The 22,107-nt window shown below is 42.8% G+C and overlaps 1 protein-coding gene across 1 annotated transcript in view; it reads left to right on the top strand.

Moving 5' to 3' along the window:
• The window catches only part of RND2 (Rho family GTPase 2), a 103,518-nt gene that overhangs the window by 51,138 nt on the left and 30,273 nt on the right, over positions 1 to 22,107 (top strand). Inside the window, exon 3 of the mRNA XM_083147544.1 lies at positions 7,930 to 8,039. Coding sequence (XP_083003670.1) covers positions 7,930 to 8,039 — 110 coding nt within the window. The remainder of the gene's footprint in view (positions 1 to 7,929; positions 8,040 to 22,107) is intronic.

Genomic DNA, 22,107 nt, shown 5'->3' with positions numbered 1-22,107 from the left:
GAAGTAAACAAATGTACGGGTGTAGCTATTTGACATATGTGTGTGTGTGTGTGTGTGTATGTGTGTGTATATATAGTTTTCAGCTCAAACAAGCACTGTCACTCCAGCGGTCTTGGGGAAAAAATCTTAAATTTAATGGGTGATCCGACGTTTCGGGGCTACAGACGCCCCTTTTTCAAGGTGTACAATAACAAAAACACAGTGATAAGTCTTACCTTATATACAGGTAAGAGTGGTGCAGGTGATCCCGTTTGCAGAGTCTGCCCGGCAGCGTGCAGCCGAACTTTCGGATAGCGGGGGGCGTGCGCCAGTGACAGACGTGTATACTTGCGTCAGCTTGTTTCTGCTGGGCAACAGCTTTGTTTACTGTATGCTGGTTGCTATATAATGTATATATATATGTATAAGTGTGGGTGTGTCCTCTGGTGGCACTCCCGGTTTGTAGAACAAGCAAGTTATCAGATGAATAAATAGGTGCCCTCCAGCGTTTGGCAGGGCACGGCTGTCTTAGGTTTAAGGCAGCATTGGGGGTTGCGGTGGCACTCAATGAAAGACACCGCAGTCGGTGACCAAGCACTGTCTGCTGTGTCTTTCATTGAGTGCCACCGCAACCCCTAATGCTGCATATATATATATATATATATATATATATACTGCATATATATATTATCCTGAAGACAAATTATATTTTAAACGTTGATACAGCTACACGTGTTTGCGTGTTTTTCTTTGAAAGCTATTATACAGGTTGGAGTGCCGCACCATCAGCGCATGTATTTGTGTGTGTGTGTGTGTGTGTGTGTGTGTGTGTGTATGTGTGTATATATATATATGGATTCTGCCATTGAATACACTAGAGGTTGCTTCCTGGTCACACAGCATTGTTTGACCTGGATGTTGATATCTGCCACTGAGTGGGTGTACTCAGTGAAACTGGGACAAACAAAAACTTTGTTTATTTGTATGGGCCAGCCATAACAAGAGCGCTGTTAACTGGTAAAATATATATTCCTGCAAAAAAAACTATTTTCTGTACCCATTCATTTTGAGATACTGCATAAAGTGCAATTGTACCTTTGTCAACCAAGTCATCAAGTGCCCCTGAGGAAGTCACGCAGGTGACGAAACGCGTTGGGCCAGCTGTTGTATTGGAAAAATTGTACATTACGTTAATAGTTATCTTCAAAATGACTATATGTATTTGTGTATTTTATATGAGCCGAATTGTTAAGGCTTTTATTGAATAAATTTTTTAAACAAAAGTGAGGAATAAGTTGTGTACCTTCACCTATAAGCGCACTCTGTTCCCTTTTCTTTATCTCTATCTGTCTTAAGTCCCGGCTAACAGGGGACTTTCAGAGTTGCTGCTAGCCACCATTAAGGCGCGGACGGTTAGGTATTCCCCATTTTATATATATATATATATATATATATATATATATATATATATATATATATATAATATACACACAGCATTAGGGGTTGCGGTGGCACTCCATGAATATGTATGTGTGTGTGTGTGTGTGTTATATATATTATTGCTGAATCAGCTTTTGGATTCCAGAGAGCACACATCCGGTAGTCCTATATACATATGGGCTTTTATTCTAAAGTTTGATGCTGTACTGTCATTGGGGCTAAAACCCCCATTCATCTAGTACTTGAGACTGATTACTATCGGGCAGTTTTCATTGGTACATATTCTGGCGGCATGATACACAGATTTCACCATGTCAGTATGAGATTTTTCCTTGTCTGAAGTGTCAATCGGCTTTCTGCTATCTAAGCCCCTGATTAAGTCATTTTTTGACGAAACGCGTTAGTCCTATCATACTATTGGAAAGACCAAAGCTTTGAAAAAATTCTCAACACGTGTTGTATTAAATGTGTTTTATTTGTGGTTCATATGCTGCCCATGGGGCATTGCTTTATTAAATTAAAACTTTTGTTTTAATGGTGTTTAACCTTTCTTAGCGCACTCTGAACGTTTCCATTTTCATATATATATATATATATATATATATATATATATATAAAGAAGGTGTAGAGGTGCGCTCAGAAGGTGATATCACCAATCCACAATTGTAAAAATACAAAATTTATTTCATACAATAAAATAATTTAAAATACATTTGTTATGAGTGGTTTACAGAGATTGTTGGTGGATCGTTGTAATTCATAATGATTCCGAACATAGGTGTAGATAGATCTTGCGAAATAACCCTACGCGTTTCGTCCACTAGGGACTTCCTCAGGGGTAGTACACCAATATCTATGGAATCTTTATACCTTGATATCAGCTGATCGTGACTGTGGATAGTTGATTTGGAATCAACTATATAGCCGAAATTGACATCAGTCGGAGAGGTGTGTTATTTCGCCTTTTTATCCTGATATCATTGCTTGTTATAGTGGAGCACTACAGGGTCATCCGACTCACAGCGGTGACCACACCTTCCTTAAATAACTTATAAAGAGTGTACTTCAATGTATATGTATTGTACCAAGGTATAAAGATTCCATAGATATTGGTGTACTACCCCTGAGGAAGTCCCTAGTGGACGAAACGCGTAGGGTTATTTCGCAAGATCTATCTACACCTATGTTCGGAATCATTATGAATTACAACGATCCACCAACAATCTCTGTAAACCACTCATAACAAATGTATTTTAAATTATTTTATTGTATGAAATAAATTTTGTATTTTTACAATTGTGGATTGGTGATATATCACCTTCTGAGCGCACCTCTACACCTTCTTCTCTCTATCCTGTACATCAGACTCCCATTAGCGGTGGAGCCTTTAGAGGATTGCTGCTCACCTATAGGCGCAGGATAGGGACACAACCCCCCTTCTCTCTCTCTCATATATATATATATATATTACTCTTTACCTAGCACGGCACCCACGATTTTGATCGTGGGCATCGCAGGTAAAAAAATCGCGGGCATCGCGGCCATTGAATGCACTAAAAATCGGGTGCGACGCGATGCCCGCGATTTCCCATAGGGAACAATGTTAAATTTCTCAATTGACCCGATTTTACTGTTCAATGCCTCAATTGACACGATTTTTCCATAGGAAACAATGTTAAATGGCCCACAGAGGCCAAATAGGCACCCTGAATTGTGAAATGGCCCCCACAATTGTTAACACCACCCCACGATCAACGTGAACCCGAAGCGTGGCGAGCGCAGTGGTACGCGTCCTACGACCTTTTCATACCCCCACTATCCACGTCGGCGTGGAGTTGAGAATAGAATAGTGTGGCGAGCCACCGAGCCCGAAGCGTGGCGAGCGCACGCGGATACCTTCACAGGTAAACGCGTCCCTTCGCGGGCTTCACATGTATCCTCGTCCCCTCGCGGGGCTCGCTGCGCTCGCCACGCTTCGGGCTCGGTGGCTCGCTGCGCTCGCCACACTATTCTATTCTCAACTCCACGCCGACGTGGATAGTGGGGGTATGAAAAGGTCGTAGGACGCGTACCGCCGCCCCTCGCGGGCTCGCTGCGCTCGCCACGCTTCGGGTTCACGTTGATCGTGGGGTGGCGTTAACAATTGTGGGGGCCATTTCACACTTCAGGGTGGCTATTTGGCCTCTGTGGGCCATTTAACATTGATTCCTATGGAAAAATCGTGTCAATTGAGGCATTGAACAGAAAAATCAGGTCAATTGAGAAATTTAACATTGGTCCCTATGGGAAATCGCGGGCATCGCGTTGGTCGCATCGCACCCGATTTTTTTAGTGCATTCAATGCCCGCGATGACCGCGATGGGCGCCGTGCTAGGTAAAGAGTAATTAATAAATATATATATATATATATATATATATATATATATATATATATATATATATATATATATATATATATATATATATATATATATATATATACACATACATACACACACACACACACACACACACACACACAATTGCTGTAGACCCGGCACTATTTAAGCAAGTAAATCACTCAGGTGCCCCCGCATCCAAACCAGTGAAGTTAGGAATATATACTTAGCATCAGCGCGGCACTCCGAGATTTGAAAGAAATCACACACCACTGGTTATATCAACGTTTCATTTCAATAAGAAATATCATCAGGATTCAAACATGAAATGACATAGAAGCTCACCTTATACCTCCATATATACTTTTTTACTTTTCTTTTTTTTTGCCCTCGCTTCCCCGACCTGACTTGCCTGTCTCCCCCCCCCCCCCCTTATTTTTCTATTCCCATCTTTTCCCTTTGTCCATTTCTCTCGCCTCGCCTCTCATTCCCTCCCCTCTGAAATCTTCTACTTTTGTTTCCAATTGTTTTGGTCTTTTCCATCCCTCTTTTCTCTCTTCTCTTCTCTTTATCTATCCCCCCTTTCTTTGCCTGTTTTTTTGTTTTCTTACCCCTCCTTAATATTGTCTACCTTCGAAAGTGTCCATTCAGTGGTCAAAGCTATGACTTGGGTGAGCAGGTACTGCAAAATTATCTCAAACTTCTCTCTGATGAGAGAAGTACACTCTGATGAGAGAAGTACAAAGATGCACATATGCTGTCAGATTGTGCTTTTCTGTGGCAGTGTGTGCTCTGAGTAGGATATACCAAGCAGTGGTGGTAAATCCCAGCGCCCATCGTGACGTTTCACTCGCATATGTACAATGATATGTGTGTTGCAATGGATGCCCTTTGAGTTGCTCATTGCATATCTATCACACGATATGCGATGAGCAACTCAAAGGGCAGCTCTCCCCATAAGAGCTTCCCTTTGCGATCCCTGCAGCTACCTGGACTTTCTCACCAGAGAAGCTGGCGATCACGAGGCATGCTGGGAGGGATCCGTGTCCGATCCCCCACACAGCAGCTCTGCTAAGAGAAACCAATAAGCTCCTATGGGGTTACGCCAGCTAGGGCTGGTGTAACCCTCACAGTAAAGTGGCTTTTGTGAATTTCAAAATGTGGTAAAAACCCAGAAAACACTTTTTTTATTGCATATTTTTTAGTACATCCCATCCAGATGTACTAAGCTTGAAAAGGGATAAAATATATTAGAGTGATAAACCACCAGTCAGTAAGCTCCCGAGAGCCTGGTCACAGGCTGGTTGGTGGTTTATCACTCTCTACTTTATAATTTTTAAAGCTTAGCACATCTTAGTAGTTGAAACTGTGCAACTGTAAAATAGCTGGTAGTGGGGGGGAGGCAAGAGATTTCAGCATATTTTGGTTTATCCTCTTGACGTTAAGTATAATTGGCCCTGACCTGATTCGTGCCTTTTTAGCTCCGCTACCTTCATATAAACCTGCAGTTCTGGGTATTATTTCCCCATCCTACCCACTTTATTAGGAATTGGACAGGATGCTGAAGATCCACCCACTCTTTTGGGGGTCCAAATGACTACCTACAAGTTTGGAGTCTCCTGTACCTTCTGGAAGAGTAGGTAAGTATAGAAGTAAGTAATGAAAGAGAGAGGTGATTGCTTGCACATGCAGGCAGTGCCATTCGTCCAGTGTATGTGCGCACATGAATGCTAGTGGGCTTGGCATGAGTGGGTGTATTTACTTGAGTGGCTGTTGGTGAGGAGGAGGGAGTGAGCTGGGGCAGAGTTATCGCTGTTTGGGCACTGGACAGATTTTTCAACTGGAGGTGATCAGGGAGCGACATAGTTTGGGGAAGGTGATGAGAAGATAGGTGGAGTTCTGGATCTGTCTAGGAGTGCTAACAACACATATACTACAGGTCAAACATTTCTGAACAACCCATTTTTTTTATTGAAATTCAAGTCCATTGAATAAACTGAAATTTCACAAAGGTAAGCAGTAAACTAATAGAGATAAACAAATAAGTTTAGATAAAAAAGTGCTGACATATTATTTAGGAGTTTTCTATAAAAAAAAAATAAAAAGGGGGGGGGGGGGGTTTAATTAATATGTTGATCATTGTCCTGCAGCCATGATCTTTCAGAGCCATAAGCATGCAGTGGGCAACTGAAGACGGGAAGGTCTTATAAGTCAATGAATCATAATTATTTAGGTCATCATACAGGGTTTTTTATGCCATCAAATAAGGAAAGGAGTTATGTTTTTTTTTTTTTTAAATAGGGGTCTATTTGAGCACACTGGTAAATATCCTTTACAAGCCATAAACATAAAGGCAGAAACTTATTAGTCTGAGTTTTTTTGTTTTTTTTCTTTATACGGAGTGGGCAACCTGAACCAAAATGGTTGGCAGAGCATTTGACAACACTATAAAATGATATTTTCCTACTTAGAAAATGGTTTGTGCTACAGCAAGATAATGACCTAAAACATGCCTCCAGGCTATGTCAGAACTACCCTGAGGCCAGCACAGTCTCCAGACTTTAACTCCAATAAACTGGTTTGGAATAAACTAGACAGATTGGTAAAAGCAAAGCAACCTGCAAGTGCAACACCTTTGTGGGAATTTCTGTAACCATTTAAAAACTTCTCAAACAATATTTGATTTGCATTGTAGCAAGATTGCCAGAAGTGTGTTTTATGGTTATATAATATCTGTAAACATTTGTTTAACAAAATGATTATATGGTTTATTTCTAATTATTTTTGTTCTACTAGTTACTAGCCCTTCAAAACGATGAAACAACATAACCGTAATGTCGGCTGCTGTGCTCGGCTGAACGAAACATTTGAATTGCTCCATTGGGTGCCATCTAGTGAGACCTGGCGCACAAAACACTTGGATCCCCCCCCCCCCCCCCCCCCTCATATAGACGAGGAGCAGTGTTAGCCTTTACTTATATATGATTCTCTCATTTCACAGTCTATTAATACTGCATACATTTCAATAAAAACTTGGGATGTTCTACAGTTGGTTTGACTGGTAGTATGTCTGTGTGTGTTCTGAGTTTCATTTATTTGGACTTAAAGTGCCACCTAATTTATATCTGCATGTTTGGAGGGAAGAAAGACTTCTAGGGTTGGCTGCAGAAAAAAAATAGTTGGCTAGGGTAGGAATGTGAGAGGAGGTGGTTAAAATTAGGCTGTGGGAAGGAGCAGTTAGGGTTAGGCTGCAGGAGGGTTAGGCTGTGGGTGGCAGAGTGGTAAAGGCTGCGTTTTGGAGGGGGCAGTTAGGTAGAGACTGTGGGGGGAGCGGTTAGGAATATACTGTGGGAGGGTACAATTAGAATCAGGTTGCGGGAAGCAGGGCAATTAGGGGGACTGCTGGGGGACGTTTAAGGATAGGCTGCAGGAGGGGTGGGTTAGGGTAAGGGAGGAACAAGGTCTTTTAGCCCAATGTAGAATTTTATTAAGGAGCTAACATTAATATACTGTTTAATTTCAATATTTTTATATTTTGAATATTATAAATATTATCCTTTTATTTATATGTGCCACAAGGGATCCGCAACACCCAATTAGAGAGTACATAAACGGATAAGCGGAAATGGTGACTTGGTTTCCTTTTAATAAACAGTATTATTAAGGGGAAGGGGGGGGTGGGGAGAGGTGCTGCTGGTTGTCTGATCACTGTGGCCAGCTGGATCAGGACACACATGGGGTAGAGCCGTCGGTGCAGAGGGACGCACTGTAAGCTGTCCATCATTGTAAAAAAAAAAAAAAAAACCTTTACATACTGGCACACTACTCTACTCTACTAGCGCTAGATAGATAGGCAGGCAGACAGCCAGGCATACACTCTGAGGCATCCCTTAATAATAATCACAAATTCCCAGTGAATTAGATATGTTGCTGTCTCATGGATATTTGTTCAGTGCACAAAATTGCTTCCACCATTGTATGGTTTATGGATATTACTGTGTTCCCTGAAGATTGTTTTATTATCTCTTGTAAATGATGGAGAGAAACTGCCTAATCTCCTATAGCCCTGAGGTAAGGTATGGAGACGTTTAACAAAATAGGCTAATGTTTTTCTTTTCTTTTTTCATTGCAGGCTCAGCGTATTATGACAATGTCCGTCCCCTGGCATACCCGGAATCTGATGCTGTACTCATTTGTTTTGATATCAGTCGGCCGGAAACTTTAGACAGTGTATTAAAAAAGGTGAGTACTTTCTGCAAATATAGCTGCTGCATTTAGTATATAAACCTTAAAATATAATTCTCTTTTTGGTAATTTGTGGACTTTATATAAATAACATTTCATCAGTAAAGAAATAATAACTGACCCATTACAGGTAGCGTATCCCTTATCCAATTATCCGTTATCCATAGTCTCCAGAATGTACTGGTTTTTTTTATTGTTTTTTTTAAATAGTTTTTTGCTAAAAACCTACTGGGTACATCTGTAACTGGCACTACTGGGGACACGATATGTAACTGGCACTAAATATGTGCAAGAAAAGGATTCATTGGCCTTCAAATGCAGTGCCATTGTTTCATGTTTTGTTTCGTGCACAAATAAAATCTATTTCTGTGTTTGTCATGTGTTTATACAACATAAATGCGAGATACCTCAAGATACCTCATTCAAATATAAAAATATTCCAAAATATGAAATAATCCATTATCCAAATGGCTTCTGGTCCTGAGCATTTTGGATAAGGGATACTCAACCTGTATTATTGACCTTAACACATTCCTATTTGTTTAAATAAGTTTAAAGTAGAGATGAGCGGGTCCGGATTCCCGAGATCCGACAGATCCGAATATCGGGGATCCGGGCCAGATCCGAGCCGGCTCGGGAGTTCCCGCCTGAATTCCGGACCAATAACGAGGCCGAACGTCATCATCGCGCTGTCGGATTGTCGCGGGAGCGGGATCTTATAAAAGACGCACGCGCGCCCTGCCATCTTCACTCCAATCTTGGAGAGGGAAGAGGGTGGTTGGGAAGCTCCGTGTGCTCCGTGCTGTGCTCTGTGCCATGTGCTCCGTGACCTGACCTGTGCCCTCACTGCCCTGTGCTGTGCTCCGTGCCATGTGCTCCGTGCTGTGCTGTGCTCCGTGACCTGCCCTCACTGCCCTGTGCTGTGCTCCGTGCTGTGCTCCGTGACCTGCCCTCACTGCCCTGTGTTGTAGACTTGAGAGTCAGTGACTGTTTATAGGCCTGAGCCCTGTAGTGTGATTTAACTAACTAGGTGCTGCAGTGCTCACACGCAGGGGCTGCAGTGTCCACTGTCCAGGGGCTGTCCTGTGGCCCGTGCCCTGTTGTGATTTATTTAGCCCTAAGCCCTGTGTTGTGATTTATTTAGCCCTGAACCCTGTGTTTTTTTTTGTGATTTAACTAACTAACTCAGTGCTGCAGTGCTCACACGCAGGGGCTGCAGTGCTGCTGAGTAGTACACTGTGTACAGGGGCAGCATTAATACAAGGGGCTGTGTCCAGTGTGACGGCCTATATCTTATCCATTGTCCAGTGTCACGAGTCACTCACGACATATATCCTGTCACTGTGTCCTGTCCTGTGTGACGACTGACGACATATCCTGTGTCCAGTGTGACGACATATATCCTGTGTCCAGTGTGACGACATATATCCTGTGTCCAGCGTGACATATATCCATTGTCCAGTGTGACGACATATATCCTGTGTCCAGTGTGACGACATATATCCAGTGGCCAGTGTGACATCTAACCATTGTGTGACGGCATATATCCAGTGTCCAGCGTGACATATATTCATTGTCCAGTGTACAGGAGCTGTGTCCAGGGGCGGTGTCCAGAGGCTGTGTCCAGTGTGACGGCTGTGTCCATTGTCCAGGGGCTGTGTCCAGTGTGACAGCTGTGTCCAGTGTACAGGAGCTGTGTCCAGAGGCTGTGTCCATTGTCCAGGGGCTGTGTCCAGGGTGACAGGCTGTGTCCAGTGTCCAGGGGCTGTGTCCAGGGGCAGTTTCCAGTGTCCAAGGGGCTGTGTCCAGTGTGACAGGCTGTGTCCAGTGTAAAGTAAGAAAAATAGATAAAAGTAATAAATAAAATAAAAACACATTTTTGGAGGATGATGGAGGAGGAAATAGTGGGGGTGCTGAAGCTGCTACCACCAGTAATGACAAGGCCGATACCTCTTTGTATTTGCTGTTTGGAGCATTTCTCTTTTTTTGGGATAGTTTATTAAACTGCCACCCTGTCTGCCCCTGCAGTGCCGCTCTGCCAGGTTGGAAGTGTAAGGTCCACATGTATGTGATGCCCACTGCTGTCGCTTAGCTTAGTCATCCAGCTACCTCGGTATACCCTTTTGGCCCAACTACAGTAAATGAAAACAATTTTGTAAGCTGTGAAGTGATCAAAATTGACTAGAAATGAGTGGAAACTAATGTTATTGAGGTTAATAATACTTTAGGGGCAAAAACAGGCCCAAAATCTGTTTTTTTTAGCCATTTTTAGCATTTTTTCATAAAAATTCAGATCCAAAACCAAAACCCACAAGGGTGGTTTTGCCAAAACCAATCCAGATCCAAAACACGAAGGGAGATCCAGATCCAAAACCAAAACCCGAAAAAGTGACCGCCGCACATCTCTAGTTTAAAGCCCTTTCAATGTGAAAACATTGTACCCATTATAAACCGTAGTAAACAACTTTGTTGATTCTCATATGGGCAGTACATTGCTGTATGCATGTGGGGGTACTTTACAGTATGCAGGCATCATACAGGCAGTATGTGAGTGGTACTTTACAGTACACATGCGTGTGGGCGTGATTTCACTCTGGCGGGCAGAGGCTATCTGATCGCAGGGCTCTGCAATTTATCAGAGAAGCAATTATGTCTGCATAGCAGCATCCCATGTCCATCTATCTGCCTGCAGTAGCTTTTGCGGGAAATCACATGACTGTTGGAGGCTTTATTTATGTTGCCAACTGAAATCTCTTACAATTTTAAGTTGTTTAAAGAAAAAAACAGCTATGTTGGAAATAGGAGAAATAACTAGTGGAAACCAAGATATGTGCAGATACTTGTGAATTGTGAAAACCTAAATTGATTTGAGATTTTAGAGTAGGCAAACAGACAGGTCTTATTCTGACCACATATGAATATCTTAAGCCCCCTACACACGGGGCAATGCTGCCTCTGTGCTGAGCGAGGTGCGTAAGCACAGATTGCTCAGCACATATCGTAGTATGCAAGCAATGCACCTGCGATGTGTGCGTAGCAATCTTTGCTGAGCAGTATTTTGCTAGGCGAAACATTGCAATCGAGCAGGATAGACAGTGCATGCACTATCTGTGGGCGATGGCGCCGTGCAGGACTGCGCATTGCCAACGCTATGGTGCATACACATGGAGCGATCTGAGTTTCATTGTTAAGCGATCTAGTCAGATCACTTATACCCCTTTTACACCAAAAACCGTGGTCGGCCATGGTCTTTGAACACCGGTGTTTCCAGGGTCGGAACCTGCTTCATACCCCATTTATACCCCTTTTACACCGCTGCAAAACCCCAGGTCTTTGGCGGGTCAGACACGGGTCAGCAGCAGTGTAAATGGGACACGGCTCATTCGACCCGGCTCCCACTTACATCAATGGGGGACGTGCAACCTGTGGACCGCAGCGTCCGAAGGTTGGATGGGTGGGCACAGACAGCCTGCACTGCTGTCTGCTATACTCTGCAGACAGCAGCGGCAGCAGTGGAAGAGGTGAATGGATGCCTGTGTGTGGCATACATTAACCTCCCGGACGACGGCAGGGTGGGTGCACGGGGGCCGGGGGCAGCCCAGCAGCTTACCCTGGTGCTGGGCTGTCCCCAGCACGGCGATCAGTGTTTCTGGCGGGGATCACCGCAGTCCTGGCGCTTGGACATGTTGTCATCTCCAAGCGCCCCCTCCGCCTACACTGCGGGTGGGCACCGCAGTGTAAATGGTGTAAATCCTTCTTGGATCCTTTTTCCAAATGCCGGGTTGGATCTGGGATTTTGGGTGTAAAAATTACACAGCAATTGGACCTGGGTCGGACCAGGGTCTGCATCATTTACACTGGACCTGGGTCAGCCCTGCCTTTCCTTGTGGGTGTCATTACAAATGGCCTTCAGCAGCAGCACCAAATCTCCCCCCCACCCCTCTGCAGAATCACATCACCCCCCTGCAGAATCACATCACCCCCCCCACCTGCACATCATCCTCACCCCCCCCTGCACATCATCATCACCTCCCCCTGCACCATCATCATCACCTCCCCCTGCACCATCATCATCACCTCCCCCTGCACCATCATCATCACCTCCCCCTGCACATCATCATCATCATCACCTCCCCTGCACATCATCATCATCATCACCTCCCCCTGCACATCATCATCATCACCTCCCCCTGCACATCATCATCATCACCTCCCCCTGCAACATCATCCCAGGGTCCAGCAGACCAGACAGGCAGGAGGTCCCTCCAGTACATGGGAAGTCGCCAGCAGGGTCCCTCCAGTGCATGGGAAGTAACCTGCGGGGTCCCCCAGACCCTGGGGAGGTGATGATGATGTGCAGGGGGAGGTGATGATGCCTGCACTGCCCGACCCCGCTGCCTCCACTTCCCAACCCATGCTGGGCCAATTTACACTGGCCTCGACCCAGGTCCTAGCCGACCCAGGTCCTTACCTGGGTTGGACCCAAAGTCCTGTGTAAAGGGACACGGGTGGACCTCATTTACACCACCGATGATCCGGGTCTGACACGCCGCTGACCCTGATTTACTGGCGGTGTAAAAGGGGTATAAGAAATGGGACTTAATTCGCCCCATTTGTATGCCATTAATATGCAGCTTCTGTTACAAAACAGTGTAACTTTTTAAGGCACATGTATATCCAGATTCCTATTACTTATTGCTGCTTGCCTCTGTAATGCAGTTTTTTTTTTGTTTTTATGTACATAAGTTGTAAAAGGTTCTGCAATTTGTGATAGAAATTGGGTATCCTAATCTGTGACTGGTGCTAAAACCTGTATCACTTTGTTTATCTGAAGTCTGTGTGCAGTTAATTAAGTAAGGAATATGATCCAACAACCAATCATTCCTGCTCTTTCATGAAGCATAAGGAGAACAACACAGTCATAAAAATAAACTATAGCAATAAAAATGTAACCTGAGAATAACAAACTAAAAAAAAAAAACCATGAAATGTGTAGCCACTGATTGTGATCACATGCATTAATAACAGTAATTAAATATCACTGATCACTTTATATTACTGGTACCACATCATTTTGACAACAAAAGGTAGCCTAGAAAATGAAGAGCCCATTTTTTTTAGGAGTGAATTGTTTATTCCTCCTATATGCTTATTGCTTTCTTCCACACTGGTATCAAACATGCAATCTAGGATGGTGTCATAACTAGGTAGCAGAAGCAGCTTATTTCTATGGTTTATAGAGGTTTTAGATAATGGCCCAAAAACTCTCCTAGCAGCTTAAGTAAAACTGCAGCTTGGGTATGCAACAGCTTTTTAGGTCTTGCGGATAAAAGGCTGGTGAAGTGGCGACCTACAAGTGACTGGCCTCTGTTATATAAGCGGCTGGCATATGGGTCATGTGACCACCTTTTGCAGAACAGAGGTCGTTCACCCTGCAAAACAGAGGATGAACAGGAAGTTTGGTATGTTCTGCACCACATGTCCTTCCTCTGCAAGCTTTGCATGTGTGGATACATTTTTTTTTACTAGATTAACATGGAGTTCACTTATGTAATAGTGGTATAAAGGGCATTTCTGGAGGTTGGAGTGGCATATCCGTGGAGGCCTGAATGGAGGTGCTCAGATGTAATTGGTATACGAGAGGCATTTTTTGGCAGGCATAATTGGCAAGTTAGGATGTAAAGGTGGCATGTGAGAGGCAGGTGTAGTGGTTTGGATGCTTTGCATGTAAAGAGTTCTTTGTGGTATATTGGGCTGTCTTCATGGCATGAGATGAGTGCATTATATGTTCAAGGATCGAGTGTGAGTCACATGAGGGGTTATGGAGTACACATGGGACTCCATGACTGGGTTGTGTGGCAACGGGAGGTTTGAGGGCATGTGGATATATTGTGGAGCAAATCTGAATGGCTTATTATGGAAATTCAGAGTACCATTTTAGGACTTTTTGGTAGGAATGCTTAGGTTATATAGAGACTTTTTTCGTTCTTGAAATTGACAGTAATGTGTCCCCCTTGTTAAGTCAGGAGAGTTTCACATGTGGCCTTTGCAGTATATCTGATTGTAAATCACTGGGCTTCCACATTTTACATTCATGATCAACTTTTCAAAACTGCTAAGCTAAAACAAACCATGCAGGATCCGGAAACGGCCATTGGGTCACCAGCAGGTTGGTCGACAGTCATTAGGTCGACACCATTAGGTCGACATGAGTCTAGGTCCTTGATGGCTAACCTTGACATTAAAGCTGTTGTTGAACTACACATCCCAGCATCCTCTGCTTCAGTTTTGCTATTTGGCCATGCTAAATCTGATGCAGAGCATGCTGGTTAGCCATCAAGGGTCTAGGTCGACATGGGTTAGGTCGACAGTCAAAAGGTCGACATGGGGTTTGTCACTTTTTTTCCCCACTAGGGCGTGGTGGGACAATAAAATTGTGTGCCGAGCAACCTGCTGGTGACCTAATGATCCATACCCGGCTGCCAGCAAAAGAGCATATCTAGTAGACTTTAGTGTTCATATTTAACACAAAGACTGTTTCCAAAATGGCGTAGTCATGATCTTCCCACATCTGGCATTGTCCTAATGCAGTTATTTCAAAACTAAGGTATAGATTCTATCTATAATTTTATAGAATGCCTTTAATAAAGGCTACTTCAATGCTGATTTTGTTCTATGGGCATCTTCAACAATTGTCTGCTTCTTTATCTCATAATAATTCATAATGAAGGGCTTGTATGTTTCAGATGACTGTTTCATATGACTTTAGGCAAAAATTATTACATGTCTAATGCTGGCCACACATCAGACCAACTTTCCTCCAACCATTTAACCATAGTTGCTTGGATGGAATAAAAATATGGTACTGTCCTATGGTAAAGGAAATTCAGAAATGTGCTCACAACAAACCCAGAAAAATGGACAAAAACATTCAAATTGTTTAAATCAAACAGGTTCCAATTCTGCTCCACTGTGCTCAAGCTAAACAGCTGGATCCTTAGGGACGCATAGACCATTCCAGATACAGTGCAATAGTGGTCGTCAATTGATCACATTTTGCCCGTTCTAATAAAAATCAGATGTTGCTGCATAGTTCAAAAACACTTACAGTATATTGGCCATCAGAATTGTATCTGCACCTTTATTTTAATGTGGTGTAGAATGAGCAAAGGACAGTCTTGAGTGCCAATTTAGTAGTTTTGCTGAAAGTGCTTAGTTTGGACTGTAGTGTTGAGGAGGCACTCCAAGTTATATATACAGTAAATGCATTGTAGGAACGTTGGTGTATATACCTAGGTAAGCTCCTTTTTTTAAGGCTTAGACAATTCCTTCCTGAAAGTATACATAGAGGATTGCATTGTATGTCAATAAGAACACTGACTGCAGTTGGCACAAAATTCCTCCCTCCCAGGGCTACAGGCAGAAGACCCAAAACCCAGCACTCCTGTTCACAGACCTCTATATATCCACCATTCTTTACCCATAACAGAGTGAAAGACTCTACTGAATCTGCCATTTTGCTTTGGGTCTGGAGATTTATTGTTCTACAACTGTCCAGGTTCAAAACTTTTTCATATTGTTTGGACCCAGCAATTTCATTGTGTGGAACACTGCTTAATCCACAATTGATCATGCCGTTGAAAGGTAATGACCATCGGTCTGCATGCACTGCCCTCCTCTGATCACTGACTTTTCCAGTTTGGCTACGGCCATGTTATATATTTTTCCCTACTGTATGGTGACTTAGCGGACTATGTGCTAAGCCATGGAGAGTGATACAGTGGAGAGTGATAAAGTATCAACCAAACTGCCATGTTACAGGCTCTGTTTGAAAAATGACAGGAGCTGGTTGGTTGATTCTTTAGCTCCGTACACTTTCTCTGTTTATAGACAGCACTGTTCTGTGTCACCTTTACAAAAAAAAAAAAAGGTAGAAAAAAGATCCATTCAAAGGGGGGTATTCAATGCCGCAGCGAGCGGCCGGCGAGGGGGTTAAACAGCGAGGATTGCTGAAAACCAGCAATCCTCGCTGTTTAACACCCGCGCTGGCTGCTCGCTCTATTCAACCTTCTGGGGAAATCCTCGCCGTCACAGGACAGCGAGAATTCCCCAAAACAGCGAGACCCGCGGCTACTGTAGAAAACTCGCAGTTTTTAGCCGCGGGTCTCGCTGCTTCTGGAGCCGCATCCGCCAATTCCCCCTCGCTCAAAAAACGGAGCGAGGGGGAATTGGCGTATGAGGGGGCTGTGTTGAATGCTGTCAGGGTGAGTGGTGACAGCGAGCAGGAAGCTCTGCTCGCTGTCACCACTCGCAAACAGCATTGAATACCTGCCAAAGACGTGGGTGTACGTTTTTACTTTTAAGTGTTATGTTGATTATTATTATTTTTTTTTAACTCTGTCAAGGTTGGAACATTGTGCTCTATGAGATTAAGGAGTAAATGAATAATTAAATACAATCCATGCTGAAGAGTCTCGCAATACAAAATTTCACAGTATTCAAAGTGATGTAAAGCTGCCTTGAAGTTATTATAGTACACCTGGCTGGCTGTGCTCGGAATGTGAGAAGGGAATACAGCACATTAAGCAGGGCAGTTTGCACAGGGACATATATGGGCACCCGTCCCAGAAGAGGCGGTTCATAGGCAACAATTGGTTTTGTTTGGAAGGCTGCAGACTGTTCTGTGCTGAACTCAAAGCAGGGTGCAGAGTCATTGGGTGGCGTCATTACTAACGGGTGATCGTGAAAAGCCAGTTTTATCAGTGGTTCATATTTCTGCACATTGGCTTTGTGTAACGATCATCACAAAGGATTGTGTAAAATAAATACTAGCACTTTACTGTGTTTCCATTCCTGCTATACTCCGCTGCTGCCGGACCTCTCTTCACAATTCGGTTAGGGCTGATTTTCAGTCTTGCTAATTAAATCTCCAAATCTCCATTGATGCAGGTCATTCTGCTACACACTGATTAAACTTGCTTCTGTATGAAAGCACATACATATAGAAAACAATGAGTTTCAAAAAGGTTGATCTCTTTTTTATAAAATTAATCTGTTAAGATGAACACTATTCATGCAGACTTAACACAACGTGTATGCAAGAGGGTTTGATTACTTCAATTAACTGCTTTAATTGTTGTGGATTCCAGCGATCACAGCTGACAGTGTGGGAAAGGGAGTGTTCACCTGTATAGCTCAGATTCCAAAGTGTCTGTGTATATAGACATTAGTCACCTGTCACCAAGTGCAGATTTCAAAACTGTCTGAAAGCGGATGTCTGTGCCCTTTTATTGCAGTCTGAGACACCCATGTAAGCCGGGAGTTATTTATCAAGTCTAGAGTGCATCACTGACTATTGGATTGTTGAACCATATTAATTTATGAATTAATAAAAAACTAACTTTTAGAACTGGTATCATTACGAACTGAACCTGAGATCATTTAATTAATTCAAAAAGTTTGGGAGCAGGAAAATGTCACCATGACAATTTATTTATTTATTAATTTATTTCATGGTTGTCTACCTGACCCTCTCCATGGGGGAGAAAATGCTCTGTTCCTGGACTTCCCTGGTAATGTATGATTGCCATCACCTGTGGTGAAACACCTTTCTAGCTCCCCACAGGAGATGGCAATGATACATTACAGGGAAGTCCAGGAACAGAGGATTTTCTCCCTCATGTCATGGAGAGGGTCAGGTAGGCAACCGTAATTTATTTGTTGCATAGTTACAGTAGGAACCTTTTATACAGTTTGAGTCAGAGATGCTTTACAATTTGTTACCTTTGTCATATTTATCTAAAAGCATATTTGTCCGTTTTTTCAGAACAATAATCACTTCAGTTACAAAGGATTGTCAAGATCCAAAGTAATTTGCGATGATCTAGAGCAGGCATGTCCAACCTACAACCCTCCAGCTGTTGTGAAACTACGAGTCCCATCATACCTTGCCAAAGTTTTGCTATTAGGGAATGCTAAAACTATGGCAAGGCATGCTGGGATTTGTAGTTTCAAAAACAGACGTAGCTAGATATTAGTAGGCCACATAGCAAAAGTTTGTAAGGGCCCCCTATTTAGCAACTGATAAATGTATGTAAAACATATTAGTTAGACAGCAAAGATGGGCCCTATAGCAGCTGAACCCCTTGCACCTATGGTATTATTATTATTATTTATTAACAATTTCTTATATAGCGCATACATATTCCGCAGCACTTTACAGAGTATAGTTGAACACTCACTCATATCAGTCCCTGCCCCAATGGAGCTTACAATCTATATTCCCTACAACATGTACACGCACACACAGGCATTCTAGTACCCGGAGAAAACCCATGTCAGTATGGGGAGAATATGCAAACTCCGCACAGTTAGGACCATGGTAGGAATGGAACCCATGACCTCAGCGCTGTGAGGCAGTAATGCTATCCATTACACCATCCGTACTGCCATGTTAGTTACGCCCTTGGTTGGAGGGCTGGAGGTTGGACATGCCTAATTTTTAGTATGATTGCTACCACACTCGGCAACAAGGGCTCTCCAAAACTTAGGGGGCTTTTCAGACCTTATCGCTAGGCTGCGAATTCCGATTATTGATCGCCTGCGCATGCATATGAATCTTGGCATGCATGTGTGAGGCCATTCTTTGAAAATAAATCCAGCGGCTTTTCTAATTACAAGCCATTTCTAAGTTGACTGACAGGAAGCCAGGGAGGGCCATAGTATGGACATGCCTGGTTTTCTGGGACTGTCGGGAAAAACGCAGGCATTCCCAGGCTTTTTAAGGGGCAGTAGTGTGACGCTAATTACGGCTCCAATTAGTCCATTTCTATCGCACAAGCTGCACTTAAAAATAATTAGATGATGAGTGAATTGCGAATGGATTTGCAGCTTTTTGCCGATATGAGATGAAAATATCTCAGATCGGCTAAAAGGTGCAAATCCATTCTTCCGCATCTTACCCAGGGAGGGATTTCTATGTTGGGCAGGAGCGATCTGATTGCAGGGCTTTGCAGATTAGGAGAAAACAATGCAGTCTGAATACCCCCATAGTTTAATCCTTTGCAATTTTACATTATTACAATTTTATCCAGGCCATATACCATTATTAAGTGTTATATTTAAGATATCACACAGACCAATGTCTTCTTTGCATTTAGCATGTAAAAGGCATCGGTGCTACATCTTCAGAGGATCTGACAACGTGTGCTAATGCCAGAGGAGCCGTACAAAGGGCGGGTATTCAGTCCCAGATTCGGACTGTCGTAACATCCCAAAAGTCGAAATTCAGGGGTGTTTTTTCCCAGCTCGACTGTAAAGCAAGAGCTGGAACTCCATGTTACGGCTGTCGAGTGTCTGAAAGTTGGCATGTCGGCAAAAAACTGCAGCGGATCGTTGAAAAACGGTGGTCAATTCTACATCCACAGCCATTTACGGCAAAATAGATCCAACTTGTTTTAAAGTCTGATCTGTTTCATCAGAATCTGCCTTCAATGTTGTCGGAAACTGCACCATTGAATAGGCAGCAGATGCTATTTCCCCAGGTGGGAAATAGCGGCCGAGATTGAATACCCCCCAAAGACACTGCATTGGATCAACATGGGGAACATTCTATGGGCCATTGGGCATCTAAAAAAAAAAAAGTTTGCTCAGAATGTCCACAGCAACAGAGCTGACAAGTCGGTGTGTCTGTATCGGAATATGCAGTTACTGGCTTAAGCACTCCCCAAAATGGAGAGGAAAAGCCACCATTTTCTCCAACACTCCCTGTCACCATCCCCAGTAATTGTTGCATCACTGATGACATAAGACCATTGAGCAATTTAATAATCTTGGGATGGGCATAAGAATATTCTGACCTAAGGAACAAATTGGGCTGAAGTTGCCAAAAGGATAAATGAAAAAGTGCAGCCTAGATGTGCCAAAGTATTTCTATAATTAATAAAACTTATGTTCATGCATACCTTTTCCTATTATATACCATTATTCTCAAATATAAACTGTGCTTCACTGCTGCACGGTCTAGTCTGGCATTTATTCCTTCAAGCAAAATAGCAGCTTTTTTTTTTCATATTAGAAGACTTCTCCTATACAAATATGGAATGGAATTTACTGTGGTAACTATATATGAGCAAATGGACACCTCATTCTGTCATGTTGGGAGAAGGATGCTCTCCTTGCAGCTGCAGAGACTGCTCATGTAACATTGTGTGTGAGGTGTGAGGATGCACACAGAGCTTCTTCTGTCTGAAGAGGTGTAAATGAATACTGCTCCCACCTCCCTTATTTACAGAGCACCTCCTGAGCATGGATGGAGGCTGCGAGAAACCTGCTAGTGGAGCTTGTTAGCAGGGACCTGTGAGTGAGGGTGGCAAGTCTTTGATCACATAGAACAGAGTGAATTCTAGACTATGTTTATAGACAGCTGACGTATAGAAGTACAATCTGCACATGAAAACATTTCATACGCCTGCTCATGAACCTCTGTATTATGGTTTAGAAATGAAATTCCATCTATTTGAATTTATATTCCCAGATAATAATAAAGCTAGGTACACACCTATACAGATGTCAGCCCTGATATTGAATGAAGAATGCAGTACAAAAGTGGCTTTTAATGCTCCTACAACAGTTGGGACAGGGAGGTCGAATTTTATATGTTTCACAGCCGACCTCCGGATCCCCATAGACGAACCACTTATTTCCCTGTTGCTGCCCCCACCTCACAGCTATAGATAATTGACTAATTATTGCTGTTCACATTTCTGTTTTGTTTTTTTGTCCTGGTAAAAATAAAAACAGAAACCTGTTTTAAAGTTACTTTAACCCATCTCATAGGGTGTTGGGGATTGCATTGATTTTAGGCACTCACATCCTAATGCTGTTAGTACAGAACATAATGTCATTTACAAATGTCTCTTGTGTCTTATGGAAATGAACACCTGTCATAAACATTTACTATACTAAACACACATATGTACTTAAGCTGAGTACACACTTGTACAATTGATGGCCCAATCACCTGATATTAGGAATAGGCAGATGATTGTGAAGGTGGGTATGCAATACCGGTGCAGGAGTGTTCTCTTGCACCAGTGCCACTCCAGTAACTGCAGGTCACTGGAGTGGCACTGGTGCAAGAGATCATTCATATCTATTAGAGGATTGATGGACAAACCTCTCAACCTATTTTTTTTGCCCCATTCCACACTGGAGTTGCATCTAAATTCTGGTTGGTTCAAGACCATAGAAGAACCAGTCTAGTCGTTGCTTTTAATGTGAAGCTTCCTTTTATTGAGTCTATTTCACCCCTGATGAAGTCCAAGTGACAAAACGCGTTGGGTTATTGTGATGACTTAAATCTTTTGACTCCTTATGAACTACCGAATGATACAATGCTGTAATCTGTTTTACCAATTTTTAATAAATTGTATATTGAAACGAGTGATTATTTGCCATCTAAATCAAAGGTGGTGGTGGTGATACACGAGAAGATGCACTCTATATCTCTGGTGTGTGTGTGTGTGTGTGTGTGTGTGTGTGTGTGTGTGTGTGTGTGTGTGTGTGTATGTATGTATGTATGTATGTATGACTTTTGGTTTGCAGGATGGCACTCTAAATGAAAAAGTCCTGGTGCCAGGAACAAAGTTTTAGAACATGAAAAGCACTTACCCCCCTTGGTCCTTGGTTGTAGAAGGATAGGAACCGGCACACGGGTGGATGGTGAAGAAAAGTTGATTTATTGTACAAACATGATTGCACACAACGACAGCTGTACACCTGACAGCTGTTTCAACCGAAATAAACGGTTTTCATCAGAGATAATGATGAAAACCGTTTATTTCGGTTGAAACAGCTGTCGTTGTGTGCAATCATGTTTGTACAAGAAATCAACTCTTCTTCACCATCCACCCGTGTGCCAGTTCCTATCCTTCTACAACCAAGGGGGGTAAGTGCTTTTATATATATATATATATATATATATATATATATATATATATATATATATATATATATATATATATATATATATATATATATATATATATATATATATATATATATA

Source organism: Crinia signifera, chromosome 6 (genome assembly GCF_055691185.1).
Source record: "Crinia signifera chromosome 6, ASM5569118v1, whole genome shotgun sequence".
NCBI classification, from domain to species: domain Eukaryota; kingdom Metazoa; phylum Chordata; class Amphibia; order Anura; family Myobatrachidae; genus Crinia; species Crinia signifera.
This window is presented reverse-complemented; position numbering and strand designations above follow the sequence as displayed.